The 25,792-nt window shown below is 47.3% G+C and overlaps 1 protein-coding gene across 4 annotated transcripts in view; it reads right to left on the minus strand.

Annotated features, from left to right (window-relative positions):
* The window catches only part of Arfgap3 (ARF GTPase activating protein 3), a 49,668-nt gene that overhangs the window by 8,302 nt on the left and 15,574 nt on the right, over positions 1–25,792 (minus strand). Inside the window, exons 4-12 of one of the 4 annotated variants that reach the window (XM_034517196.2) lie at positions 23,492–23,623; positions 21,782–21,865; positions 19,653–19,740; positions 17,259–17,318; positions 14,244–14,293; positions 12,666–12,802; positions 4,725–4,853; positions 3,912–4,055; positions 731–862 (exon numbers count right to left, since the gene is read on the minus strand). In XM_034517196.2, the coding sequence (XP_034373087.1) occupies positions 731–862; positions 3,912–4,055; positions 4,725–4,853; positions 12,666–12,802; positions 14,244–14,293; positions 17,259–17,318; positions 19,653–19,740; positions 21,782–21,865; positions 23,492–23,623 (956 nt within the window). Of the gene's footprint in view, positions 1–730; positions 863–3,911; positions 4,056–4,724; positions 4,857–12,665; positions 12,803–14,243; positions 14,294–17,258; positions 17,319–19,652; positions 19,741–21,781; positions 21,866–23,491; positions 23,624–25,792 lie in introns of all 4 variants that reach the window. The other 3 variants (XM_034517198.2, XM_034517195.2, XM_034517199.2) reach the window with 3 other exon arrangements.

Here is a 25,792-nt window from a genome sequence, read left to right on the forward strand (position 1 = left end):
TGACAAAGTGTCTATGCCTTGCTCTTGATGGCCATTACATGGTCACGTGTTAGTCAAAATTATGAGACCTGCATCAGTTCTGATGTGGTGGCATGAGCTATAATCTGAGGCAGAGGCAGGAAGATGTCAATTTTGAGGCTAGCCTGGGCAACTCAGTAAAACATTGCCTCCAAATAAAACAAAAATCAATTGAAAGGAATACAGATGTGGTTCAGTACAGTGTGCTTGGCAAGGATGCTTCAGGTGTTGGGATGGATCCCCAGCCCCACACCCTCTGGTCCATAGATATCAGCCCCTCACTCACATATGTGCACACTCCCCCCTCCCCATATTCCTAGCATCACACATACATATGCAGGTATACACATCCCCATACATGTATCACCAGGACCACATACACACAGAACTCCCCGCCCCCACATGTCTGTATACATATATTCCCAGATACATAGACCAGATGGCAGAACTACTTCCTAGGAAAAGGGGACTTGTCTAGTTGGCAAACAGTCTTCAAATGGGGGAAGGTGACTCATCCCGGAGGCAGGCTGTGGCCTACGGACTGAGAATCCCTGGGACCTGGCCCTCGAGCCGCTTTCTAACTGCCACAGGTGTTTCTGACACGTGCTCCCAAAGCACGGCCACTTCCTAAAAGAGCACAGGACAGGCGTGACACAGGTATCGCCCACTGGTCCTATGACTGAGGCACCGGCTCCCAGCCTGCAGCTCTCACCTGTCTGAAGAGCCTGCGCTTTTCATGGCAGGCTCAGGGTCTCTGCTGCTGTCTTTCTTCCAGTAGGAATCGGCACCATCATCCCAGCTAGAAAAGGAGCTGCTTCTTAACTCCATGGGGTCGTCAAAGTACCTGAAGGAAAGGGAGGGATAGAGACAGAGAGTACTTATGGATGCTGTCCTATTGAGGTCTCTTGCTTCTGGGTACGGGGGACCTAACGTCCCTGCCCAGTCATGTGCTGAAGGGCAGCTGTGACAGACAACACTAGGTTGGCCAATGAACATGAGCTGACGTGAACATTCCTTTTAAGGTCTTCTGGGTTGCAGCCAACCCAGCTGAGGGCTTCAGGGAAGGGGTATAGCCTTTCCAATGCTGCAGCTCAGGCTGCTGAGATTTCCAGCCCCCTGGACAGTTGTGATGCCCTACGGCATGGCTGAGAAGAGGTTGAGCGGTCCCTCAGATAGGTAGAAGCTGAGATATTCAGGTTTTTGTCAACAGTGAAACTAGGGCTTAGTGTTGAGGAGGTCAGCACCATCCCGGGGCAGGGACATTCATCTACCTGAGTGAAAAAACATAGCTGGACTGGAGGGCATTGAGGTACCTTTAAACTGCAAAAGAAGGTGCCACCTGCATAGGTGCTCTGAGCAGTCCCCACATGGGGCTTCCCTCCTCCTCACTCACTCATAAGGGTCTCTCTGCTCTGGTACCCGTGGGGATACCCAGTCTGCCCAGGCATCAGTCTCATCAGGACTCAGCAGCTCTCCCCATCACTGACCTTCACCCAGCATGGGCTTTGATTTCTGGGTCCTACTTCCCCAGGAGCTTTTCCTTCATGCTGGTCCTCACACTGTGCCTTCCTCCCCTCTGAACACACCCCTGCAGTTCCTGTCAAAGCCCCTAACAGCACACTGTCCTGCCTCAGTCACATCCCCCACCAGAGCCATTTGGACTCCGTGGGGCTCAGCAAGGCAGTCCCTTTCATTATTCTGAATGCATTCTATAATGATGCATCATGTACAGTCTGGAAATAATGGAACTCACTACAAACACCACGCAAGGATATGTCCCCCTTGCTTAATAGAAACTCTTCCATAATTCACAATATGCAAGTTCTAATGGCTGATGAATAATTTGGAAGCAGTAAAAGCATTCTGTGGCACTGACATGCTGGCTTTCAGAGTGTTCACTTCACCTCTGGTGCCAAAGCACCTCATTCAACCCTGCTATGTCTCTGTGGTCATCAAGGGAACTAGAGGGTGACTGTCCCTAGAACCTGCAGCTCACCAGCCACACCGCACCAAAATCTCTGCTCTACACGTAAACACCATTTACCCCCAGGTCTCAAACTGAAATTAGTCCCTGGCACAGCGGCCTTTGTGGCTGACCCTTCTGATTGAGCCAAGGAAGAGAGAGGTTTCTGGAGGCTGCAAGGCCTATATAAAGGTTGATCCTGCACAAAGACAGGATCATGTTATAGGAGCCCTGGGCAGGAAGTCAGTCCAATGCCTTCAGCCCAGCTCACCACACACACAGCATCACAATTTCTCTGTTCTACATCTACATTTACCCCCAGGTTTCAGACTGGGCCCTGGCATAGAGGCCTCTAAGCCTTTGGGACTGACTCTTGATTGAGTCAAGGAGTTTCTGAAGGCTGGAAGGCCCCACATGGGTTCTTCCATGACCCGAGGCTCTGGGGATGGGAAATGTCCACTCAGCAGGAGACCTTACCCAGAACCTTTTCTCTCACCTGCCCTGCTATCTGAGCATAGGACTGGCTCTCCATGAAAGTGACTCTGCCTCTTTCTACACCACCCTCCACAGGCATTACTAAGGAGCAGGGAAGTCACTGACAGGCAGGGAGGGGCAAGATTCCTCAGTCCTCAGTCCAGCCCTCATGAAAAGCAAATGTAAAAGGGTCTGATGTGTGATTTCCAGATCCGATCACAAACTTGAATTTCTCCTGTATGAGATATATTTCATTTTTCTCAAATGGCACTGTACAGACAGAGCCGTGCATGCTGCAGAAGCATACGCAGGTTGGAGAGGGGCAGGCAGTCTCTGGCTAGGCCAACAAGGAGCCATGGACCAGCCAGCTCCCTTTCTAAAATACTGAGACTTAATAACTTGGAGCTGTGCTTAAAATCAAGGTAAGAGCTGTCTGCACAGTGCCGTTCCTAGGAGCCTGGATAGGAAAGTCAACACTTTTACAGTTGATTACCGATAACATAACCTACGATGGTTCTACCTACGAAATCATGTCTGCTGGCCTGGTGATACCAGGATGGCTGTGTGACTGTGGCAGCGCCATCACTGATAGGTGTGTCCCATCCTCACCAATTCTGGATGTGAAAGGGTCCTGGGCATGGTTAATGCAGCTGCCCAGCTGGCCAGTCACGGAGCCACATGTCTGGCCGAGTTCATAGGCCATAGGAGAAGCTGGACAGCAGAAGAACCACGTGCTCTGTAGTCCTCAGCTCTCACCATGGATCCTGCAAGGCAGGCCCCGCCCGGATCCTTCACTTGGATGAGGAAGCTACGGCATGGAGTGCTTTAATAACCCGGTCATTGCTATGTGTGGTTCTTACGTGGCACGGCCAGCATTCAACCCGGACTCCAGCTTTCCATACCTACTTGTTATGTCAAAACTATCCCAACTTCCTGTCCAGTCAGCTTCTGGGTGACCCTGACAACACGACTCTATTCAAGATGACACTTGTCCTCAACCACAATCAGCCTTATGCCAGTCACGGGTTTTACCCCAGCAGACAGTAGACACAGAAGGCCAGGACCTGGCTGTCCTAGTACCATGGGTTCCCCTCAGAGAGCAGTCATGGCTCTCATGAAGAGATTCATATACAGATACTATTCATACTGGATTTGCTGGCAGCTTCCAGAAGCCAGTGTTCAACAGAAGCTGTTGAAGGTCTGGACGAGCTGCAGCCCGTGCCCTGGAGACGGCCTCTCCACTTCTCACAGTACATGGTGCATCTCGCCTACCTCTAATTTTAGCCCTCAGTTTTTAACTGTATCAACAAACATTTTCCTAGCTGTAAGCATGGCTCCTTCTACTGTTTCCCTGGCCTTTGTTCCTGCACACAGATGCTTGTCAGCCAGAGCTTTCAGATGGGGCCAGGCACTGGTCTGTACTGGCTCCTGAGGCCAGTCCCTAACATGCCCATACCTGCTGCTTTGTTCAGACCACTTGGAGCTGGAGCTGAAGTACGAGTCCTCTGGGTCCTCCTGGTACTTCCTCCTTGGCTTTGCCAGTGTGGGCGACTCCTGCTCAATGGTCTGCATGTCTGAAGTCACCGAGTGGGAGATGCCACTTGAAAGGACAGAATAAAACAGGAAATATTATATCACTGGCTTCCTAAAGGCTTCCATCTTACCAAACAAAAGGATCTTTTGAGGCAAACTGAACGAACACAAGGTGATCAGGAGGGGTGGGAACCCAGTCTGAGCTTTGGAAACTGGAAGCCATTGTAAGGGCTGGACTGCCAGGAAAACAGCCACATGCAAAGGGTGTGCCCACAGCATCTACTCCAATGCAGTGCACACTTCATGGAAACTCACACCTAGTTCCTTCTCTCCAAGAACCATGTGTGCCATTTGTCATCACACACACACACATTCTGTCTCATGTAGCCTAGGTTAGTCTTGCTATATAGCCTAGGCTGGCCTTAAAAGATCCTGATCCTCCTGAGAGCTAGGATTTGAGGCACACGCCACTAAGCGTCAACCAACTATGCCCTATTGGTTGGTTGTTTTGAGGCAAACAAGGACCCCTGAAGCACAGAATGGCCCTGAGTGGATCCCCAACCTTGGTTTCCAGCCCAGGGCTTCACCCACGCAGGCCCAGCCCTCTCCATACTGTATTAAACACCACAGCAAAGCAAAAGTCGAGGCAGCAGAGAGTACCGAGGAAACCAGCCCCTGGCCTAGCCTTCACCATGAGCAGACAGCCCTGGGCTACCCCCGGCCCAGCAGACCCTACCTCCTGCAGCTTCCAAAGCCCATGCCCAGCCGCTCGGCCTCCACCTTCTTCTGGCCACTCAGGTTCAGCCTTTCATCTTTCTTCCTGTGAATTTCCAGATCCTTGTAGGCCAATCGCAAGGACGAAACACTGCTGGGAAAAGCACACTCTCCTTAGTTCGGTTTTAAAAACCATGACCTTGCATTAAAATCCCAGGCAGTCCAGAGACTGTAGTTCCTGCTTCAGCTTCAGAACACGGCTTTGAGTCTCTCAAAAACAAGCTCAGGTCTTTTCGGCTGTTCTTCTGATTGTCTGGTACCATGGTGCACGCCTCAATTCCCTCCCCACAGGTCCTCCCTCTGCCTGACATGACACTTTCCTGGGACACACCAGTGCAGGTTAGTCCTATGTATCCTTGTTGAAGATGAAAACATGGGAGCTACCACCTGTAACTCCAGCTCCAGGCGATTTGACGTCCTCTTCTGACTGTGGAAGGCACCTGCATAAACATGCAAAACTCCCACATACAGATAGACAGCATATTCAATTAATCCTTTTTAATTACAAAAAGGAAATATACCTAAAATTGATTTTATAAATATATAAATCATTAGTTGTATTTCAAATAATTTCCTATAGGTCTCTTTATGTATCATGCTTCTGAGAACATTTAAATGGATAGTCATTACCTATCCAGCCAAGTTCTTTAACTTTAAAACCATTTATTATGCTGGGCATGACAGCACATACCTTTAATCCCAGCACTCAGGAGGCAGATCTGAGTACAAGGCCAGCTTGGTCTACAGAGTGAGTTCTTGGATGGCCAGGGCTACACAGAGAAACCCAACCATTGTACTGTTTTTGTTTTTGTTTTTTTTTCGAGACAGGGTTTCTCTGTGTAGCTCTGGCTGTCCTGGAACTCACTCTGTAGACCAGGCTGGCCTCGAACTCAGAAATCCGCCTGTCTCTGCCTCCCAAGTGCTGGGACTAAAGGCGTGCGCCACCACCGCCCGGCCATTGTACTGTTGTTAATTATTGTGTGCACACTTGTTCTCTCTCTCTCTCTCTCTCTCTCTGTGTGTGTGTGTGTGTGTGTGTGTAGATCAGAGGGACAACTTGTGGAGTCAATTCTCTCCTTTTACTGGTTCTGGGGATTGAATTCAAGTTACCAGTTTGCACAGCGAGCGCTGTAACCTACTGAGCCACCCCATTAGCCTGCCATGCTGTCAGGGCTGGCAGCTGTACGCTTATTTGGAAGGTGTGTGCACACTGTCCTTGCTCCCAGGCTTCCACAAGTGCAGGCTGTACCTAAGCTATAAAGAAAGCTCTGCCTCCAGCAGCAGGAACAGTGGTGTGCAGGAAGACCGTGATTCTCAGTGCCGTGAGAAGTGACAACGTGCCTACCACCTGCTTCCCAAAGCCCTGGGCAGTGCCAGGAAACCCCCACCCCCAGCAGCTCCTGCCAGAACTCTAGGCAAAAGGGACTCCTGTGCTCCAGGAAAGGCAATCCATACAGAAACAGAATATCACAGGAGACAATCCACACTGATACAACAAGCACAGTGGCAGGGAAAGCCACACTTGGTTTTGCTCTTTCCTTCTTATAACAAGACACGGGATTTCTTGGGTTGGCTCTGACCTGGCAAGTGTCTTTTTTCTTTAACTTTCTTAGTATTGTTTTCCTTAGCAAACCAATGGTAAAACATCAGGTGTCTTTAAGGTCACTACCTGATCAAACTGCAGCACCAGACCCTCTGGAGACAACAGAAAAGCTATGAAGACCACGGTGAGGTCCTCTTAGCACTCCTGATACAGGACTGTCCTGGCTCTCAAGCATGTATTCTCCTCTCTGTTAGGGTTGGACTGTAGGATACTCAGAAGCAGGCAGTGTAGCCAGACAGAATGAAGCACTGCCAGAGCCACTAGCTTCACAGTGTGACCATGCAGGACATGCTGCCAGCTCTCCACTGACTCAACTGTAACTAGTCAGAATCAATAGAAACATCAGTTTCCAGAACAGAACCCTCACTTTTCCAGAGGCGTGAGACAGGTCTGGACAGCAGTGATGGCTGGATCAATCACATGATGTCCTAGAGAAAGGCAACAAAGTTGCCAAATTGGGTTCTCAAGTAAATCACTCTTTTCCTCCCCACCACGCACCTCTGCCCAGAGGCTTCCACCATGGCTGGCAAAGCCTCCACCCACAAGCTACAAGCCAAACCCTCATCAATGTGTTTTCAGCCAATCCTAAGGACAGACACATGGAAGGTGGGTGTGGGGGCATCTCATGTTACTCTCCCTAGGTCCTGCCTCTCCAACCACCTGACTACACAAAGGAGGGCGTGGGCACTTCCCAAGGCTCTTGTCAGCACCAGGCTTCTGACTTTACCTCAAGCCCCAGCAGCACAGGCTCCCCAACAGCCAAGCTAACCTGCCTCTGCCCAGGTCAGAAACCAATGAAAAGAGAGAAATTCAAGTCAACTCTCCGTTCCTGTGATAGAGAAAGTCTGTCTACACAGGTTAGTGCTGCTCCTGGTGTTCTGAGAGCTGAACAGGGAAATAACAACTTCAAAACATCTGGGCTTACCCTCTAAGTTTCACTCAGCAAACCATCATCAGCACTAATGGGAACAAGTTACACTGGTCAAGCACCTACTGTGTGCTGCTCACACTGATTGAATTCCTACTGTGCTCCAGGTACTGTTGTCAGAATTTCAGTAAATGTCATCTAAGCTGTACCTTGAAAGAACCTCACAAAATAGGGTTATTTATTTCTCTCATTATACAGTGGACAACAATTCCCACTAAAGCAGATAAAAAACACATGAAGACAAGAGACCCTCAGAAGACAATCCACAAGGAAACAAGACTACATGGAAGTCAGTCTACAAAGAAACAAGATTCCACAGGAGACAGTCCACACAGAAACAGGACACCACAGAAGCCAATCCATAGAACACCACAGAAAACAGTCCAGACAGAAACAAAACATCACAGGAGACAGACCACACAGAAACAAGCACCACAGAAGATAGTTCACGCAGAAACAGGACATCATCAAAGATGGTCTACACAGGACCAAGACTCCACAGAAGACAGTCCATAGAAAACCAAGACTCCACAGGAGATAATCCACACAACAGGACATCACAGGAGACAGTCCATATAAATGCAGGACTCTACAGAAGATACACAACACAGAAACAATCACCACAAAACAAAGTCCACATAGAAACAGGACATCACAGAAGTCAGCCCACACAGAAACAGAACATTTCAGGAGACAGTCCACACAGAAACAAGCAACAGAGAAGACAGTTCACACAGAAACAAGACTTCACAGAGAACACTCCACACAGAAACAAAACATCACAGGAGACAGCCCACATAGAAACAAGCAGCAGAGAAGATATTCCACACAGAAACAAGACAGTCTACATAAAACCAAGACTCCATCGAAGATACTCCACACAGAAACAATCACCACAGAAGATAGTCCACACAAAAACAAGACCTCACAGAAAACAGTCTACACAGAAAGGCGACTCTTCAAGAGATAGTCTACACAGAAACAAGATTTCACAGGAGACATTCCACACAACAGGACTCCATGGAAGACAGTCCACACAACAAGAAGACTCCATGGAAGACAGTCCACACAAAAGCAAGATTCCATGGAAGTCAGTCCACACAGAAATAAGATTTTACAGGGAACTGGCCACACAGAAACAAGACTCCAGGAAAGGCAATCCATACAGAAACAGAATATCACAGGAGACAATCCACACTGATACAACAAGCACAGAAGACAGTCTATACAGAAACAAGACTCCACAGAAGAGAGTCTACATAAAACCAAGACTCTATAGAAGATACTCCACACAGAAACAATCACCACAGAAGATAGTCCCCACAAAAACAGGACATTACAGCAGATGGTCCACACAGAAAGAAGACTCCACAGACACTAATCCACACAGAAATAAAATTCCACAGAAGATAGTTCACACAGAAACAAGACTCCACAGAAGACAGTCCACACAAAAACAAGACTCCACAGAAAACAGTTCACATAAAAATGAGACTCCATGGAAGACAGTCTACATAGAGACAAGACTCCACAAAAAACAGCCCACACAGAAACAAGACTCCATGAAAGACAGTCCATATAACAAGATTCCACAGAAGATAGTCTACACAGAAACAAAACATCACAGAAAACAGCCCACACAGAAACAAAGCTCCAGAGAAGTCAGCCCACAGAGGAACAAAACATCACAGGAGACAATCTACGCTGACACAAGCAGCACAGAAGAAGACAGTCTATACAGAAACAAGACTCCACAGAAGAGAGTCCACATAAAACCAAGACTCTATAGAAGATACTCCACACAGAAACAATCACCACAGAAGATAGTCCCTACAAAAACAGACCATCACAGAAGACAGTACACACAGAAAGAAGTCTCCACAGGAGCTAGTCCACACAGAAATAAGACTCTACAGAAGACAGTCCACACAGAAACAAGACTCCACAGGAGATGGTCTACACCGAAACAATTACCACAGAAATTAATCCACACAGAAACAGACCACCACAGAAAACAGTTCACACAGACAAAGGACATCACAGAAGACAGTCCCTACAGACAAAGGACATCACAGAAGACAGCCCACACAAAACCAGAACATCACAGAAGGTGGGCCTCAAAGAAAGAAGACTCTAAAGGAGAGAGTACATATAGAAATGAGAAGCCACAGAAAACAGCCCACACAGAAATAAGACTCCAGGGAAGACAGTCCACACAAAAACGGGATTCTACAAAAGACATTCCACACAGAAACAAGACTTCACAGAAGATAGTCTACACAAAACCGAGGCTCTATGGAAGACAGTCTACACAGAAACATGACTCTTCAGAAGACAGTCTACACAGAAAAAAGACCCCAGGGAAGACAGTCCACACAGAAACAAGACTCTATGGAAGACAGTCTACATGGAAACAAGACTCCATGGAAGACAATCTATACAGAAACAAGACTCCAGGGAAGACAGTCTACGCAGAAACAAGACTCCATGGAAGACAGTCCACACAGAAACAGGACTCCAGGGAAGACAGTCCACACAGAAACAAAACTCCATGGAAGACAGTACATACACAAGCAAGACTCCATGGAAGACAGTCCACACAGAAACAAGACTCCAATGAAAACAGTCTATACAGAAATAAGATTCCATGGAACACAGTCTACACACAAGCAAGACTCCATGGAAGACAGTTCCCACAGAAACAAGATTCCACAAAAGACAGTCCACACAGTAACAAGACTCCATGGAAGACAGTCTACACACAAGCAAGACTCCATGGAAGACAGTCTAAGTCCACACAGAAACAAGACTCCAGGGAAGGCAGTCCACACAGAAACAAGACTCCAAGGAAGACAGTCTACACAGAAAGAAGACTCTACAGGAGACAGTCTTCACAGAAAGAAGATTCCACAGAAGACAGTTCATACAGAAACAAGACTCCAAAGAACACAGCTCATACAAAAACAAGAGTCCACGGAAGTCAGTCCACACAGAAACAAGACTCTATGGAAGACAGTCTACACAGAGACAGGGTTCCATGGGAGATGGTTTACAGAAAAACAGTGCACAGAAGATGGTCTGGTGTAGCTCCCCAGACAGAAGGGGAAGAGGTTGCTGAGTATGACAGCTTGAGTTGATCCCTTGGTCCCACATGATAGACAGAAAATCTACTCCTGCATGTCCTTTGACCTCTACACATGCAGTGACTTTAAGTATGTGTGTGTATATGCACATACAAATAAACTTTTAAAAAGCAAACAAACAAACAAAAAACCCCACAGGGCCCTGCTGTCTTCCCCTCTGCTTTGGCAATATCCACCTGCCCCTCCAGCCTCTACCTCTGTGATCTTGTTGGATGTTTCCTGAGGGGAGAATCATACCCTATGCAGTTTTGCGTGTGGTTTCTTTGCATAAACCTTCAATGTACAGCCATGTATTCATTCTTTTCATAGTGCAATCAAATTGCACCGTGAGGACCCACCAGGTCCTCAGCCACAGGAGACGCGTTCAGGCTCCTTTTGCTCTGCCCATCTGGGCCCATGGTGTGAGTGTTCTCGTATACTCTAGGCAAGTGCTCTAGAGCTGAGTCACGGCCTAAGCCTCATAGCTATCCGATTGCTACCAACACTATTACAGTCACTGTGTGCCAGCATTCCTGACAGTCTCTGTGTGAGTCCTCCTGCATGCTAGCTACACACTGTGCCACTAGCCCAGTGGTTCTCAGCCTTTCCAATGCCATGACCTTTCATACAGTTCTTCATGTTGTGGTGAACCCCAACTTTAAAATTATTTTCATTATTACTTCATAACTGTAATTTTGGCTACTGTTATGAATTATAATGTAAATATCTGTATTTTCTGATGGTCTTAGGTGATCCCTGTGAAAGGGTTGTTTGATATCCCCAAAGGGGTTGTGACAGAAGCCATCTAGGAAAGGCTATGGCAAGCAAGTTTTCTGGAGATGGCCCACCATTCTGCATGGCTGCAATGGGTGTGCTCTAGAGACAAAGTCCCCAGAGTCTTCATCCTAGGATTGCTTCTCGCTGCTGAGATGCCTTTGTTGCCACAATTATACAGCCTGGGCATCAGCCCACACTATTGGGCAGATTTCCTACAGATCAGCATGCAGATGTACACTCATGTAGTAACGCTGTGTAGATGACTTGATGAGTTCATAATTCCTGATGATTTTATAGAACTCCTAAATTGATACAAGTAATCTCAAGCCCCCTATAAAATAAAAGCTACAAATACACCTCTGTAAGCCTTTATGTGTCACAGGGTAATTTCACTAGGGAAAGAAAACAGGCTTGGAACAAACTTACAGTCAAGGAAAACATTCCTTCTATGTTAGGAATGAGGCCACTAATCTTAATAACTAAAGGTCATAAACTGGGAATGGGCCATTTATTGTAGGTACAGGGGCATAAAATAAAAGATTGATTAATTTATCTATGTAAGACTTCAAAATAATAAGACAAGGCAGATGATTTGTCTCTTGACAAAACTGTGCTAACCTGTGACAAAAACTATTGCTTTAAACTTACAATGAACTTACAGAGCTAGAAAATAAGGAATGTTCAGTCAAGTGCTAGTCTTAATGGAAAGACGTGTAAAAATTCTGTTGTAGCTCCCTAAACCTTATCTATGACATGAACAACTGCTTTAAACTTACTATGAACTTGTAATGTACTGTGAAATGTAAAAGTGCCCAGAAAACCATGTAATCAATCATCCTGAGAAGGTATAAAAAAGAACAATAAAGTTGGCAGTGTAGCCCTTTCCCGCTTTGTCCACTGTGCCTGTGTCTGTGTGTGTGCCTCACTTATCCACCTACTTACTTTCTTTTCTTTCTCTCTGGCTCACTAAGAGTTAAGGAACTCCAAGCCTCTCACCTGGCCAGCTCTCTCCCAAGAGTCAAAGAGAAAAGAGCCCAAGTAACTAAGTTTCTTTTTCTTAATCCCCTGCAGCTATCTCAGGAGTTAACTGCTTGAAGCTTTTGGCCTCAGAATATCAACAGTGAGTTAATGGGCCCAGACCATCAGCCTCTGGATGCCTTTCTGCACCTCACCTCAGTACCTGACTGTTGGGGGGGCTTCGGCAGAGAACACTGCACTAGCCTGTCTTTTCTGTTGTCTTCCTGGGTAAGAAGTGGCATTTCCCTGACATTGTGTCCCATCCGCTCTTCCTGCTCCCCCCCCCCACCAGTTCTGTCCCTTCCAACCCACATGCCTGTATGACACAAACTCTCGTGAAATTAGACCCTGCATAGCACACTAACCAAAAATTCAAGGTATTTGGAAAACAAACCAAGTCAAGGCATAGACAACTCTCCCTGCTAAGGTGTGTTAGAGATGACAAATGACACTCACATGGACTCCTCCTTAGGGCCCCCGGCCAGGTGTTCCTGCTCCTTCTTCTTATCCACAGCCTGAGCTTGCTTTTCGATTTCAGTGAAGGATGTGTTTGTCAGTTTCTGGGCTCCCAAGCTTCCTTTTTTGGCTCCAAGCTGAAAGATATATAAGATCTGATTCTACCTAGGGCAGTTAGGAGCTGTACCTGCAGCTGTGCACTCTGTGTGACCTGCCGGGCCTGTGCTAAGCATTTAGTCCTCTCTGCTCTGTGAGGCTGGCAATGTCCTTAGCACACTACAGGGGAGAAAGAAGAAGGCAAGAAGGTGGGATTCATTGAAGGTGGGGCTCAAGAAGGAGAAAGAAGGTGGGGTTCATTGACTCAAGGCCTTAGCAGGACCACCTAGTGAGGTGTGGCTGGAGTGGGTGAGGGGCAGTGTGGGAAAGTGGGGGTGATCCTACCCCAGGCCTGCCTGCAGGGCTGACACTGCAGAACCATCACCTTAATGGAAAGTCATTCATAAAGCTGCCCTCACTGATCCCCACATGACACAGATGCCCTTCAGATCACACGCAAGAGAAAAACAAGGTTAAACATGCTGTATTAGCACAAGCTAAGAGTCGTCAGAGAGGAAAGAGTCTCAGTTGAGGAAATGCCTCCACTGTAAGGCATTTTCTAAATTAGTGATCAGATCCAGCTGTAAGGCATTTTCTAAATTAGTGATCAACAGGGGAGGGCCCAGGCTTTTGTGCGTGGTGCCACCCTCTGGGCTGCCAGTCCTGGAATTCTTTAAAAAAGCAGGCTGGACAAACCATGGGGAGCAAGCCTAGCACTCCTCCACGGCCTCTATGAGTTCCTGCCTCTGGGTCCCTGCTCTGTTTGAGTTCCTGCCTGACTTTCTTCAATACAAACAGAAATATCGAAGTGTGAGCTGAATAAACCCTTTTCTTCCCAACTTTGCTTTTTGGTAGTGTTGTTTTATTGCGCCAATAGAAACCCTAACTAAGAGCTAGAGAGAGGGCTCAGTGGTTAAAAGCACTGACTGCTCTTCCAGAGGTCCTGAGTTCAACTCCCAGCAACCACATGGTGGCTCACAACCATTTGTAATGGGATCAGATGCCCTCTTCTGGTGTGTCTGAAGTGTACTCAGACACATAAAATAAATAAATCTTAAAAAATAAAATAAATAAATACATAAAATACATAAAATAAATAAATCTTAAAAAAAATAAAGAAACCCTAAGACACATGCATTCTAGAAAATACTAAGTATGATTTAACTCATCTCATTGAACAAAAAAGCTATTAATTATATTATGGCTCAAAATAAATGAGAATACTGTTCTGATTAGGGTGACATGGGATCTCCATGTGACAGGGTCTCACTGTGTAGCCCTGGCTGCCTCTGACTCCCAAGCACAGGGATCAAAGGAGTGGGCCACCACTCTGGCTTATAAAAGTCAGTACTGTGTACAAAGGATATATTCCAGTTTAAAAAAAAAAAAAAAAAAAAAAAAAAAAAAAAAAAAAACAGGAGAAAATGGATCTCTAGTTTGGGAGCCAAACCCCTGTGTACTTCTACATAATGTGATACTTACTCCTTTTTTTGCTTGATTTGGCTTCTTTTTTATAATGGATGAAACCTCTGCTAAAAAAAAAAAAAATTCAAGTCAGATATGTAGAAATCATACATGGCTTCTCTGTTCCTGTGAGTGGTATAAATGTGCCTTGTTTGTTTGTGGTCTAGAAAACTCCTATCTGCATGTTCTCGGGCTGGGGTGTGGTCAGCTTCATGTCAAGGTGTGGTCGTGCGGCATACCAACTCAGAGCAGACTTCTCAACACCACACTAGGGAATCAGAGCTCCCCAGGCGGTGCTTTTCCACAATCAGTTTAAAAAATGCTCTTCTGTGAGATGGTTCATCAGGTAAAGGTGCTCGCCGCCAAGCCTGATGACTGTCTTTGACCTCAGGGACCCATGTGGTCGACCCCTGCAAGCTGTCCTTGCCATCCACACACATGCCATGATATGCACTCCTCCACAAGGAAATAAAATGCAATGCAATCATTGTTAAAAGGAATAATCTCTCCTATTCAATTATATGCATCAAAAACTCCTAAGCATGGCTGCCACCAGGTGAGAAGGGGCCTGAGCCTGGGGTCCTTCCTCTGTGTATGTGACATGGCTTGATGTCAGCCCTCCAATACTTACTGTCCTGCTCAGCAGAAGGGCCATCCTGTTCCTGTGGTCTCTTTTTTTTTTTCTTTTCTTTTTCATTTTATGTGTGGGGGCATCTGCCTGCACGTATGTGCACCTGTGCACCATCTGCGTGCCTGGTACTCACAGGAGCCGGAGGAAGGCATCGGATTGCCGGAGCCCAGGGTTACCGATGGTGTGAGCTCTCTCACTGGGAACTGAACTTGGGTTCTCTAAAAGAGCAGTCAATACTCTTCCCCACTGCACCACGGCTCCAGCCCCTGTTCCTGTGGTCTCTTTGGATGCCTTTTCTGCTGTGTGTGGCCTTGTTTACTCTGTGTGTGTGGCCACAGGAAGCACCATCAGGTCAGCTAAGCTCTGTCCAGCTTGGGCTCCAGCTACATTCTGTGACAGTTTCTGGCGACCTCTGTCATTTGCTCCCAGGTGAAGGCTTCCAGGGGGTGACAGTAAGAGCCTGGCACCCTGCCAGTTTCAACCCTCAGATCACACCTACCTAATTAAAAACCACAGCTCCCTGGCCCCAGGTTCCACTGTGAACAGGTTCCACTCCTCCATGCAGCCTTATCCAGCTGACAAGGTGACTACACTCTGGACAGTAGAGCCCCCAGGGCTGTGCTGCATGTGCCAGGGCACGGCCTGATGTGACAAGCCCCACTCCTGACAAGAACCTTTCTTCTACTCCAATGTCCCAGTGACCAGGTAATAACTGTGTCCTGTTTGACTTTGACTCTTTATTTAAAAAAAGATTTTGGTGCTGGGGACTGAACCCAGGGCCTCAGGAATACTAATAAGCACGTACACTACTGCTGGACTATGTCCATGGTCCTAAGTTGTGTGTTTTTGTGGCTAGGGTTAGACCAAAGGGCTTTATGCATGTTAGGCAAGTGATCTGTCACCAAATTATTAAAACACATTCTTGCTATCATCTTCATCACTGTCACCATCACTACCACCTCCATCACCACCATCACTATCACCATCATCACCAACCACCTCCACCTCCATCACCTCCATCAACATCTCTTCCTCCTCCTCCACCTCCACCACTATCTCTTCCTCCTCCTCCTCCACCACCACTTCCACCACTTTCTCTTCCTCCTCCTCCTCCTCTTTCTCCTCCTCTTCTTCTTTCACCACCTCCTCCACCACCTCCATCATATCCTCATCCCATCATCGTCATGACCATCAGCACTGCTCTGTGGCACTGGCAATCACCGCCTGGCTGCAGCGTAGGCAGGAGCTCTACCACTGAGGGATAATCAGTTCCTTAAAAACCCAGCCCAGCACCGTGTGTGTGGCACTAACTCGTTGGCTGGGCTTTGCTTACCAACTCAAGCACAGGCCTTATCATCACCAGCCTCTGAGACACAGGAAGCATCCTGTCATTCAGTAGCTGCCTCTTTTCTGCTAAGACCTTCTAATCAACATTTGTAAAATTTCACAAAAATACACAATTGACAGTCATACATTCTGGTTTTAGAATTATGTTTTAGTGACCTGGGAAGAATAAAATCTTGGGCTGAGGGTAGAGCTCAGTGGTAGAGCCCTTGCCTAGTATACATGAAGCTCTGGTTCCACTACACACACACACACACACACACACACACACACACACACACACACACACATCCTCGAGGGCCTCTATGGTGGGGGAAAAAGCATGTAAATCCCCCACTGCAGTCCTGAGGATACACTAACTCTGAAAGTCAGGTGTGAAGGATGCTCAGGTGTGAAGGATGCCCAGGTGTGAAGGATGCCCAGGTGTGAAGGATGCCCAGGTGTGGAGGATGCCCAGGTGTGAAGTCAGGTGTGGAGAATGCCCAGGTGTGGAGGATGCCCAGGTGTGAAGTCAGGTGTGGAGGATGCCCAGGTGTGAAGTCAGGTGTGGAGGATGCCCAGGTGTGAAGTCAGGTGTGGAGAATGCCCAGGTGTGGAGGATGCCCAGGTGTGAAGTCAGGTGTGGAGGATGCCCACAGGAAACTATTTCCATTGCTCTGCTTTAGACTCCTTTTGCATCTGTTTCCCAACTCTGAGGAGTCTGACAGGTGATGAAAATGACCAGAAAGTTTAGTTATTTTTCCATCAATATGGCTACTTTCTAATACATAAAAATGTAATATACATCAATATCTTATTATTATTCCTTAAAAAAATAAGATACTATCTTTGAAGTTCATAACAAGAAGAAAGTGTGGAGTTCCCGATGAAGGGTATGTGAGTCTCTGAGCTTGGCTTGGCGTGGGCATGCTTGTGAAACAGCCTGTTAAGGAACACAGCCACACTGGCTACATGGAAAAGCAGCTTTGCCTGATAAAACTCCATCAGAATGTTGGATCCCTCTAAGCACTGAGACAGATGCAGAATCAAAGATGGACCCAGGGCCCTGAGCATATTACCTGGTGCAGCCTTCCCAGGGGTGTTCAGACCTTCCACACTTGGCCCTTGTCCTGGCCCATCTGAAAGTGTGAAATTGCCGATGTTAATGCAGAAACCGCTCTTGGCAAATCCCCTTTGATTGAGTGCGAGAGACTTCATGTCGCTTCTCACCTCACCAGGTCAATCCCGGTGCTCTGCAGCTCCGTGGTCTAGTTCATCATCACAGCTGTCTGGTGCACATGCCTCATTGGTACTATCACTGAGATAAACCCCACTCCTCATCATAAGACAGGGTTTTACTAGGGAAACCAGGATGCCCGAACTCAGAGGCTGGGATTACAGGCGTGAGCCACCATGTGGACCTTATTATTTGTTTGTTTTTTGAGACAGGGTTTCTCTGTGTAGCTTTGGCTGTCCTAGAACTCACTCTGTAGACCAGGCTGGCCCCTAACTCATTGCTATGCCTGCCTCTGCCTCTGCCTCCTGAATGCTGGATTAAAGGTGTGGGCCACTATGTGGGCCTTCATTTTTTTAAAATATATTTTTCTTTTAGGTTGACATATAATAATCACATGTGCTTATGAGACAAATTCTAATACTTCAACACACATGTACAGTGTGCAGTGGTCATGTGTCATATCAAACACTGCCACCTCTCTCTGGGAAACATATTTGAAAGTGTTCTGCGATTAGACAATCAGTGCTAACAGCTGTAAGTATGCTAAGACGCTGCAAAGCATGACAGTCATTTCCCTATCCAGCAGACCCCTGGCTCTGTCACTTCCCCCCATGAACCTCGTCATAAGCAATTTGACTTAGAAGTGCTGTGTTGGTGTCCTCCTGCAGCCTCAGCCCCAGGAGGTGGAGGCAGGACAACCAGAAGTCCACACTTGTCCTCAACAATAGAGCATGTGTGAGGCAACCTGAGCTACAGAGGTCCATCAGAGGGGGGAGGGGGGAGAGATCTACTAAATGCAAATGCATTTTTAAAACACTGGTTTTATAGCATGAAAATTAGTAGTTTTTTCAACCAATGCCATTCACTGTTCTATTTTGTAATTATTTTGGACAGGGTCTTGTATAGCTTGGGCCATCCTGAACTCCCTATATAGCCAAGGATGGCACTGAACTCTGATCTTCCTGCCTTTACCCTGTCCTCAGTTTACAGTGAGGCACTGTGTTACCAAGGGCACATGGACTGCATACTCCCCTCCACTGGGATACATGTCACATGTAAGCCACAGGGTACAGCAACCTCCAGAACAGGGCGTTCTGTGCTAGGCCGGAGAGAGACAAAGTACAGAAAGCAGCTGTGCTGGGTGTGGCCATTGGCAGCACCTGGAGTTGCACCCCCAGGAGAGAAAGCATGGTGGGAATGGGGGAAGATGCCAGGTGGACTCCTGTCTTCCTCCAAGGTGGCTCAATCACAGGATGTGAAAAAGAAATCCCACAGGTTGTAAGCCACAGATGAAAAATCGGCCATGGGCTGTCCACTTCTCTCCCAGGAAACAGAAATCTGCGCTGTGGCTTCTGGAGATGCTCTCTCCCACCACCCTTCCCATGACAGACAACACCGACTTCAATCCATTTCAGACACTAATTGTGTCCTCAACCCAAGGGCTGGCACTGAGCCTCTGTAAGCCAGCATGTATCCTTTCTGTTTCCCATATTGTTAATTTACTATAACATTTCGGCCTATGAAAGATACCCAGTTTTAAAACAGAAGGGGAAGCTGTACATACCACTTAGGTCATTTCTAATAGTTATGTGATTGATAACATATTTACAATAAATACACAGCCGGGTGTGGCAGTGTACACCTGCAATGTAAGCACTCAGGAGGTAGAGCCGGGAAGAGCAGGAGTTCATATCTTCAACAACCTAGTGAATTTGCTGACAGCCTTTGCTATGTGAGACTGTCTCAGCCTTGAAAACCAATAAATAAATAAGGTTCTATAGTATAGCCACCAAGTACGCATGCCTTATTAACTGTGAAATATTTACCAGTTTTAAGACTGAAATCTTACCAGGCATGGGGGTGCATGCCTTTTGATCTCAGCACTACCAAGGCACAGGCAAATGGATCTCTGCAAATTCAAGGCCAGCCTGGTCTACAGAGTTCCAGGCCAGTTAGGGCTACACAAGGAGACAATGCTTTAAAAAAGAAAATTAGACTAAATTTGAAAAAGAATCCTGAAATCTTGTTTTCCAATTATAAAAGTCCACACTTAGTACTGAATCAAAGCAGACACTAATAATCCAGTTGTCCGTTTCTCAACTTACCACCTTAGTGGGGCCTTAGAAGGTTTTCTGAGCCCATGGGCTAACACAACAGGTTTCTATGGTAATGTTGGCAGTTTCATCTTAGCCACTACACCAAAAGACATTGTTCTAGGGTGACGCTATGGACCCACCTGCATGTTTTTCTGGAGTAGTTTCCAAGCCCCACGGTGTTAGAAAGGCTGGCTCTGGGTGTGCAGATGCCTGGATGGTACCACTGACCTGCAGCAGGTGAGAGAAGCCATTAGCTAGCAGGAAAGCAAGGCCTCCTCACTAAGGCAAACCAGCATGGGGGTGGGAGGAGATTAGCAGTGCAGGGCCCCTTCTGTCCTCAGCCCTGCCTCAGTGTTAACACACACACACACACACACACAACCTTTTTATTTTCCTTTTGAGACAGAGTCTCATGAATCCCAGACTGGCCTAGAACTCAGTACTGTGGTAGAAGACCCTGAACTTCAGAGTTTTCTCCTTTTACCTCCTGGGTGATTACAGATTGGATTACAGATGACCAAGCCCTAGTTTATGCAGTGCTGGGGATAGAACCCAGGTCCCTGTGCTTGCTCTAGCCAGCATTTGTGCAACTGAGCTGTATTCTCAGGCTCCTCCCTTCTAGGGGTAAATCTTGGAATTGTTGTTTTGAGATAGGATCTTGCTATGTAGCCCTGGCCAGCCAGCCTCAAACTCACTTTATAGACTAGGCTGGCCTCAAACCTACAGAGATCTGCTTGCTTTTGCTTCCTTAGTGCTGGGCTTAAAGATGTGCACTACCATGCACAGGTGGAATAATTTCAGATTTATGAAAAACTGACCCAGTTCATATAGAACATTTCTATGTACCCAGGCTCCTCTGGCATTAAAATGCCTTGCACACCTGTCAGTGAAAAATTGTCACAGATGCAGCACCCTTCGGCATGCAAGGCTCTGCAGGGCTCCAACCTTCCTCCCTTCAGGGTTTCGGGACTCTGGGGCAGGGAGCTTGCCTGCCACTGAAGCTTGTGACCATTTTTTACAGCCTTGAAACTTTTAAAGGGTCCTGTCCAGTGCCTTGTAGCAACCTGGTTCTTTCCTTGCCAGTGTCAATGTGACAACACTGGAGACAGTCCCCTGACCCTTGTAAGGGAATGTGGGCCAGTTACCTTTTTTTCTGGTCTTGGGAAGTGTCCCCCTGTAGAACCTGCCAGCTGAGTTCCACTCACTAAGGACTCCCCCACACACTTTAAGATCCATGAGAAAGACCTGCCCTGTCCCCATCCACGCTGTACTCAGAGAGGTCACCTGAACTCTTGGGTGACAACACAGCCCTGTGGTTCTGCCCAGCTCTGATCACTGGGAGGCCCTGCAAGCTGCCTGAGTCCTGTGGACACAGCTTGCCCGTTCTCCCGCTGCACCTCACTTTCTAGTTCTAGCTAGAACTAGTTTCTAGTTTCTAGTTCTAGATGGTCTGCACACGTGGCCCAGAAACCGCAGTGGCTGTTCTCAATAGGTAGTCCTGGCTCTCTTGCTGGAAATGGGAGTTAGAAACCAGAATCTGGGGTCTGGCTCACTAGTTAACAGCACTGGCTGCCCCTACAGAGGACTTAGGTTCGGTTCCCAGCACCCATACCAGGCAGCTCACTACTACTTGGGACTCCAGTTCCAGGGGCTGGGATGTCCTCCGCTTGCTTCTGCAGGCACCAAGCATGCACACACTGTACACATGCACACAGAGACTCATATACACATAAGTAAGTGTTTAGAAACCAAGGTCAGATGCTGAAAGTGCTTGCTGAGCTAGGTTGCCACTGTCTCTGCTTTCTGCAGGGGTGGTGGTACTGGGTGACATACGTGTGTGTGTGTGTGTGTGTGTGTGTGTGTATGCACTGATGTACTTCTATCTAGAGCCTTCCACCTGCACATGTGCAGACACACACTACAGTGACGACTCAAGATAGACATCGGTTCATGTTAGACTCTCAAACCTGAGCCTAGCCTGTAATCTTACTGAAACATCTCAAATGCATACCTGTTAATAACTTAGAATAAGTGCATTGTAAGATTATCTGAAGCAAGGCTGGAGAGACTGCTCAGTGGCTGAGAGCTTGCAATGCTCTTCTAGAGGACCTAAGTACCCAGGCAGGGCGGCTTACAACTGCCTCCAACTCCAGCTCCTGGGGACCTCACGCCCTCTTCTGGACTCCATGGGTATTACACCTACATGCACACCCCTTACACACGTACGCATAATTTAAAATAAACCTTGAGAACAAAGCAGCAAACTTACCCCCAGAGAGGCGTGAGAGGCAAAAAAATCTTCCTCCTTTGGAGGAGGGGACACAGGTGGAGCTGCACAGCTGTCCAGCCACAGCTGGAAGGAAAACAAAGCTGAGCTTAGCAGGGAGTTTGCCTCCTCTCACCAGTCCCCTCTAGAGCCCCTCTCTAGTCCCTCAGCCATAACACCAGGGTGTGTCTGTGCAAGGCCCTGAGCACACTGTTGGAAGAAGGGATCATTCCAGAAAGTTCTACACCCCTAGAAGGTTAAGATGTAAGTGCAGATTCTAAGCCATCATGACCTGGCCCAGCCTGGATTTCACACCTGATTTTTCTTCCACACTGAAGTCACTTGTGACCTCAATCAACACAGCACTCCTGAGGTTTTTAATCCATCTCCAGACACACAGCAAAAACGAGCTATGAGAAGAGCGTGTTACTGGGTGAGGCTGAGTCAGGGGCTGTCCTGTGCTTATACCCGAGCAGCTCTCCTGTCCCGCTCAGGGGGTGCTGTACTCACTGTCATGCTTTTTATTCTGCTGATGGTTTCCATGGCCCGGGGAGAGGGCTGAGCATCTGTCTAGGCCTCCTAGGCTACCAAGGGCTGTGATGCACCTTCCTGCTCAATCCTGATTGTGTGTAGTCACTGGGCAAGCATGTCCAATACATATCAAATAAGGTTGGCAGTTAATGAATTAATTCTTCTGAAGCTTGATGTTGAAGCCCTGTGTCTTTCTCATACTAGGCAACAAGCATTCTATCACCGAGCTTAAGCCCACTGAATGAGGTTATCCTTCGATTTATTGATTGAATTATTTTCATTTTCAAGACCCTGACTGGCCTAGAACTCACCATGTAGATCAGACAGGCCTCACAATTGAAGTGTTCTCCCTGCCCCTTTTTTCTGAGTAACCAGGATCCTAGCTGTGAGCCATCCTGTCTGCTTATTTTTGTCTCCTGAGATGGGGTCTCATAGCCCAAGCTAGGTTTGAGGATTCCTTCTGCTCCTGCCTCCTGAGTGCTGCCTCACTGTGCGCCAGCCAGCTCATCTCATTAAAACAAGGCATCTTTAACTGCAAATGCATTATGCACTGGTTAGTTAATGGAGACATGGCCTGTGTGACCGAGACTGGAAGGAACCTAAAGTCCCCAGCAGTGACCCACAGGGTCCGAGCCTGCTGAGGCCTAGGTTGATCTAGACAAGGAATGTTCCTTTTCTAAAATCTGGATCACTCAGTGACAGCCTGGGGCCAGAGTCTTAGAGGACCAATGACTTTAGCTCCTGGAAACTCAACTCTTGCTCCCTAAAAGGCTGTGGCCATCAGTCCCAAGGTTGCTGTGAGCTCAGTGGGTGACACACTTGAGACACTATGTTCCCTCTGTGAAACATTCCTGCTGACCTGGCTCCACAGTATGGCAGCCTCCTGCTGAGCTGTCACATTTGCCCTGTTTTGTATGTAAGATGCTGTACTTACTAAACCTGTTTGGCCTAAGACACAGCGTGTGCAGCATCACCTAACCCCCAGCTTCCTCTGTCCTCATCCTCTCACCCTCCCACTTTGGACCCTGTCACTGAAGGATAGCCTGCTGGTTCGGTCACAGTGGATTGACAAAGTAGAGTTCTTCTCGTCATGAGGGTTCACCATACCCTGGGCTCCTTGCAGGCTCCCTCAGAGAGATGACAAAACACTTTACCAAATGACCTTCATCTACAGGGACTCACATCGGTGCCGTGCCTGCGGGCGGCCTGGGTGGCCAGAGTCTTGATTTTCTCCCTGTAGAGCTGAGCCGCACGGCTGTTGTACTTGGCGTTGGTATCCTTGGTGGCACACCCATGTTGGTGGAAGAAGGAAGACTACAGAGGAAATCAGGCAAATTAACAAAGATACCACAAGACCTCTGACCTCATGGTCAATGTGCTACTGAATGAGGGGCTTAAAAAGTCAAGGGAAAATGAAGAAGACATCACCAAAGTTCTAAAATCAACTTTCCTTGCAAGAGGGAATCCCTTGGACCAGGAGATGGTTCAGTAGATAAAGGTGTCTGCTTCAAAGCCCGAGAGCCTGAGTTCAATCCCTAAACTCTCAGGGAAGAGAGCGTCAGCTCCTGCAAACTGTCCTTTGGCCAGGGCCTGTGCACAGCATGTGAGCACACGCACACACTAAGAGATAAATATAATATAAAATTTAAAAGGAGGATCCCTTCAAATATAATGACATTTTATATTTAACAGTTATTGATTGATCAATGGATGGATGGATTGGTGAGGGGAGTGCATGTGGAGGTCATGTGACATGTAGGAAGCCGTGGTTAGCGGTGATAAATTCGCCATTCCAAGATGGCACGGGCATCTTGTCCTCCCAGTAGTAAACAATTAACTGCGCAGGTGCAAAAAGGCAAAAGCACGCCAAAAGTCACTGCCCATCCCGGGGCGTATTATGGGTAATGAGCGAACAGCCAATCAGAAGTGAATATGTCACTCTAGGGTGTATTTAAGCTGTGCCTCTTCCTGTCTTCGGCCCTTCCGAGGTCTTTCACATCTGCTGATACAGATTAAAGTCTCGCTGTGATGATACCTGAATTCTGCCTCTCATGTTTCTCTTCCACGGGTGAAAAGGGGACACGGGAGGCGCGCACAACAGGGGGACTCTATTGTCTCCTCCAGAAAATGGGTTCCAGGTATAAGAGGTCAGGTCATCTGGCTCGCCAGCAAGCTGAACCACCTCAGGTCCTAATGCTAATATTGTGATAAAACCAGACATGAGACTAGATCCAAGAATGCGTCCATTGCCCTTCGAGTCCCCAGCAGACCACCTCTGTCGACCTGGTGAGGGGCAGGGTCTCACTATGTATGTCTGTGGGTTCAGGCCAGGCAGGGCTACACAGTCTCAAAGGAAAACCAAGCGGGACAAACATGGTGTCCTAGAGAATGAACATGACACCTCTTCATTACTCCGATGGCCACACCCTCCACAGAGTGCCTCACCTCAGAATTAGGGCTCTTCTTTCTTTTTTCTTTTCTTTCTTCCTTCTTCTTTCTCTTTCTTTCTTTCCTTCTTACTTTTTTTTTTTAAGAGACAGAGTTTCTCTGTATAGTCCTGACTGTCTTGGGGTTCACTCTATAGACCAGGCTAGCGTTAAACTCAGAGATCCATCTGCCTCTGCCTCCCAAGTCCACCACCTGGCTACAGGATCATGTTTCTTAGTACTTAATTTTTCTCATTAGGAAATACAGAACCCAACATAACTTTGAAATAATCTACTACCTTCTTTTTGCTTGGAGATAATAAAAACAGTTGAGAAATTCTGATCTAAGGCAATTTGATATTTTGAAAGTCAGTATTTTAGACTTAGGATTTTGATTTTAAATATTTAAGCCTAGACATAATTTTTGAGATATATACTAATATAATTTCTTTTTCTTTCTTTTTTTAGACAGCATCTAACTATATAGTCTTGGCTGGCCTGGAACTCCCTATGTAGACCAGGCTAGCCTCAAACTCACAGAGATCCTCCTGCCCCTGCTTGCTGGGCAACAGGGGTGCCTGTATCAGACATGGCCACCACATGGGACCACATATGCTTTCTTGCACCTGACTCAACTGCACCTTGGAAAGAACTCCTGTCACCAGTTGGTATCATTTGGAAACAAATGGGGTGTCAGTGTCTCAAAAGATTTTTCTGGCTAGACTGTTCTCTTCTTTGACAACTGTTGTGGTAACATTTTAAAACGGCAGCACCCAATCTGGCTTGTTCTTAATCTGCCACCATCTTCCCAACTAGACAAGGCCTGTGGCCACAAGTGGAGGTGTATTCTCTGGCGTAGTCTCACTGCTGCTCGGCTTAGGCAGCCAAAGACACCAGCCATGCCACCCACGAGATGCCAGCGTGGAAGATGGTTCTGCCAATCTTCCACACTGTCTCCACAAGCTGAGCTGAGCCCAGACCATCCTGCCATCCACACAGTACCCAGTAGAGATGAGACTCTAATGTTTAAAGATTAACCAATAGCTTTATAGATTTG

Source organism: Arvicanthis niloticus, chromosome 13 (genome assembly GCF_011762505.2).
Source record: "Arvicanthis niloticus isolate mArvNil1 chromosome 13, mArvNil1.pat.X, whole genome shotgun sequence".
NCBI lineage: Eukaryota > Metazoa > Chordata > Mammalia > Rodentia > Muridae > Arvicanthis > Arvicanthis niloticus.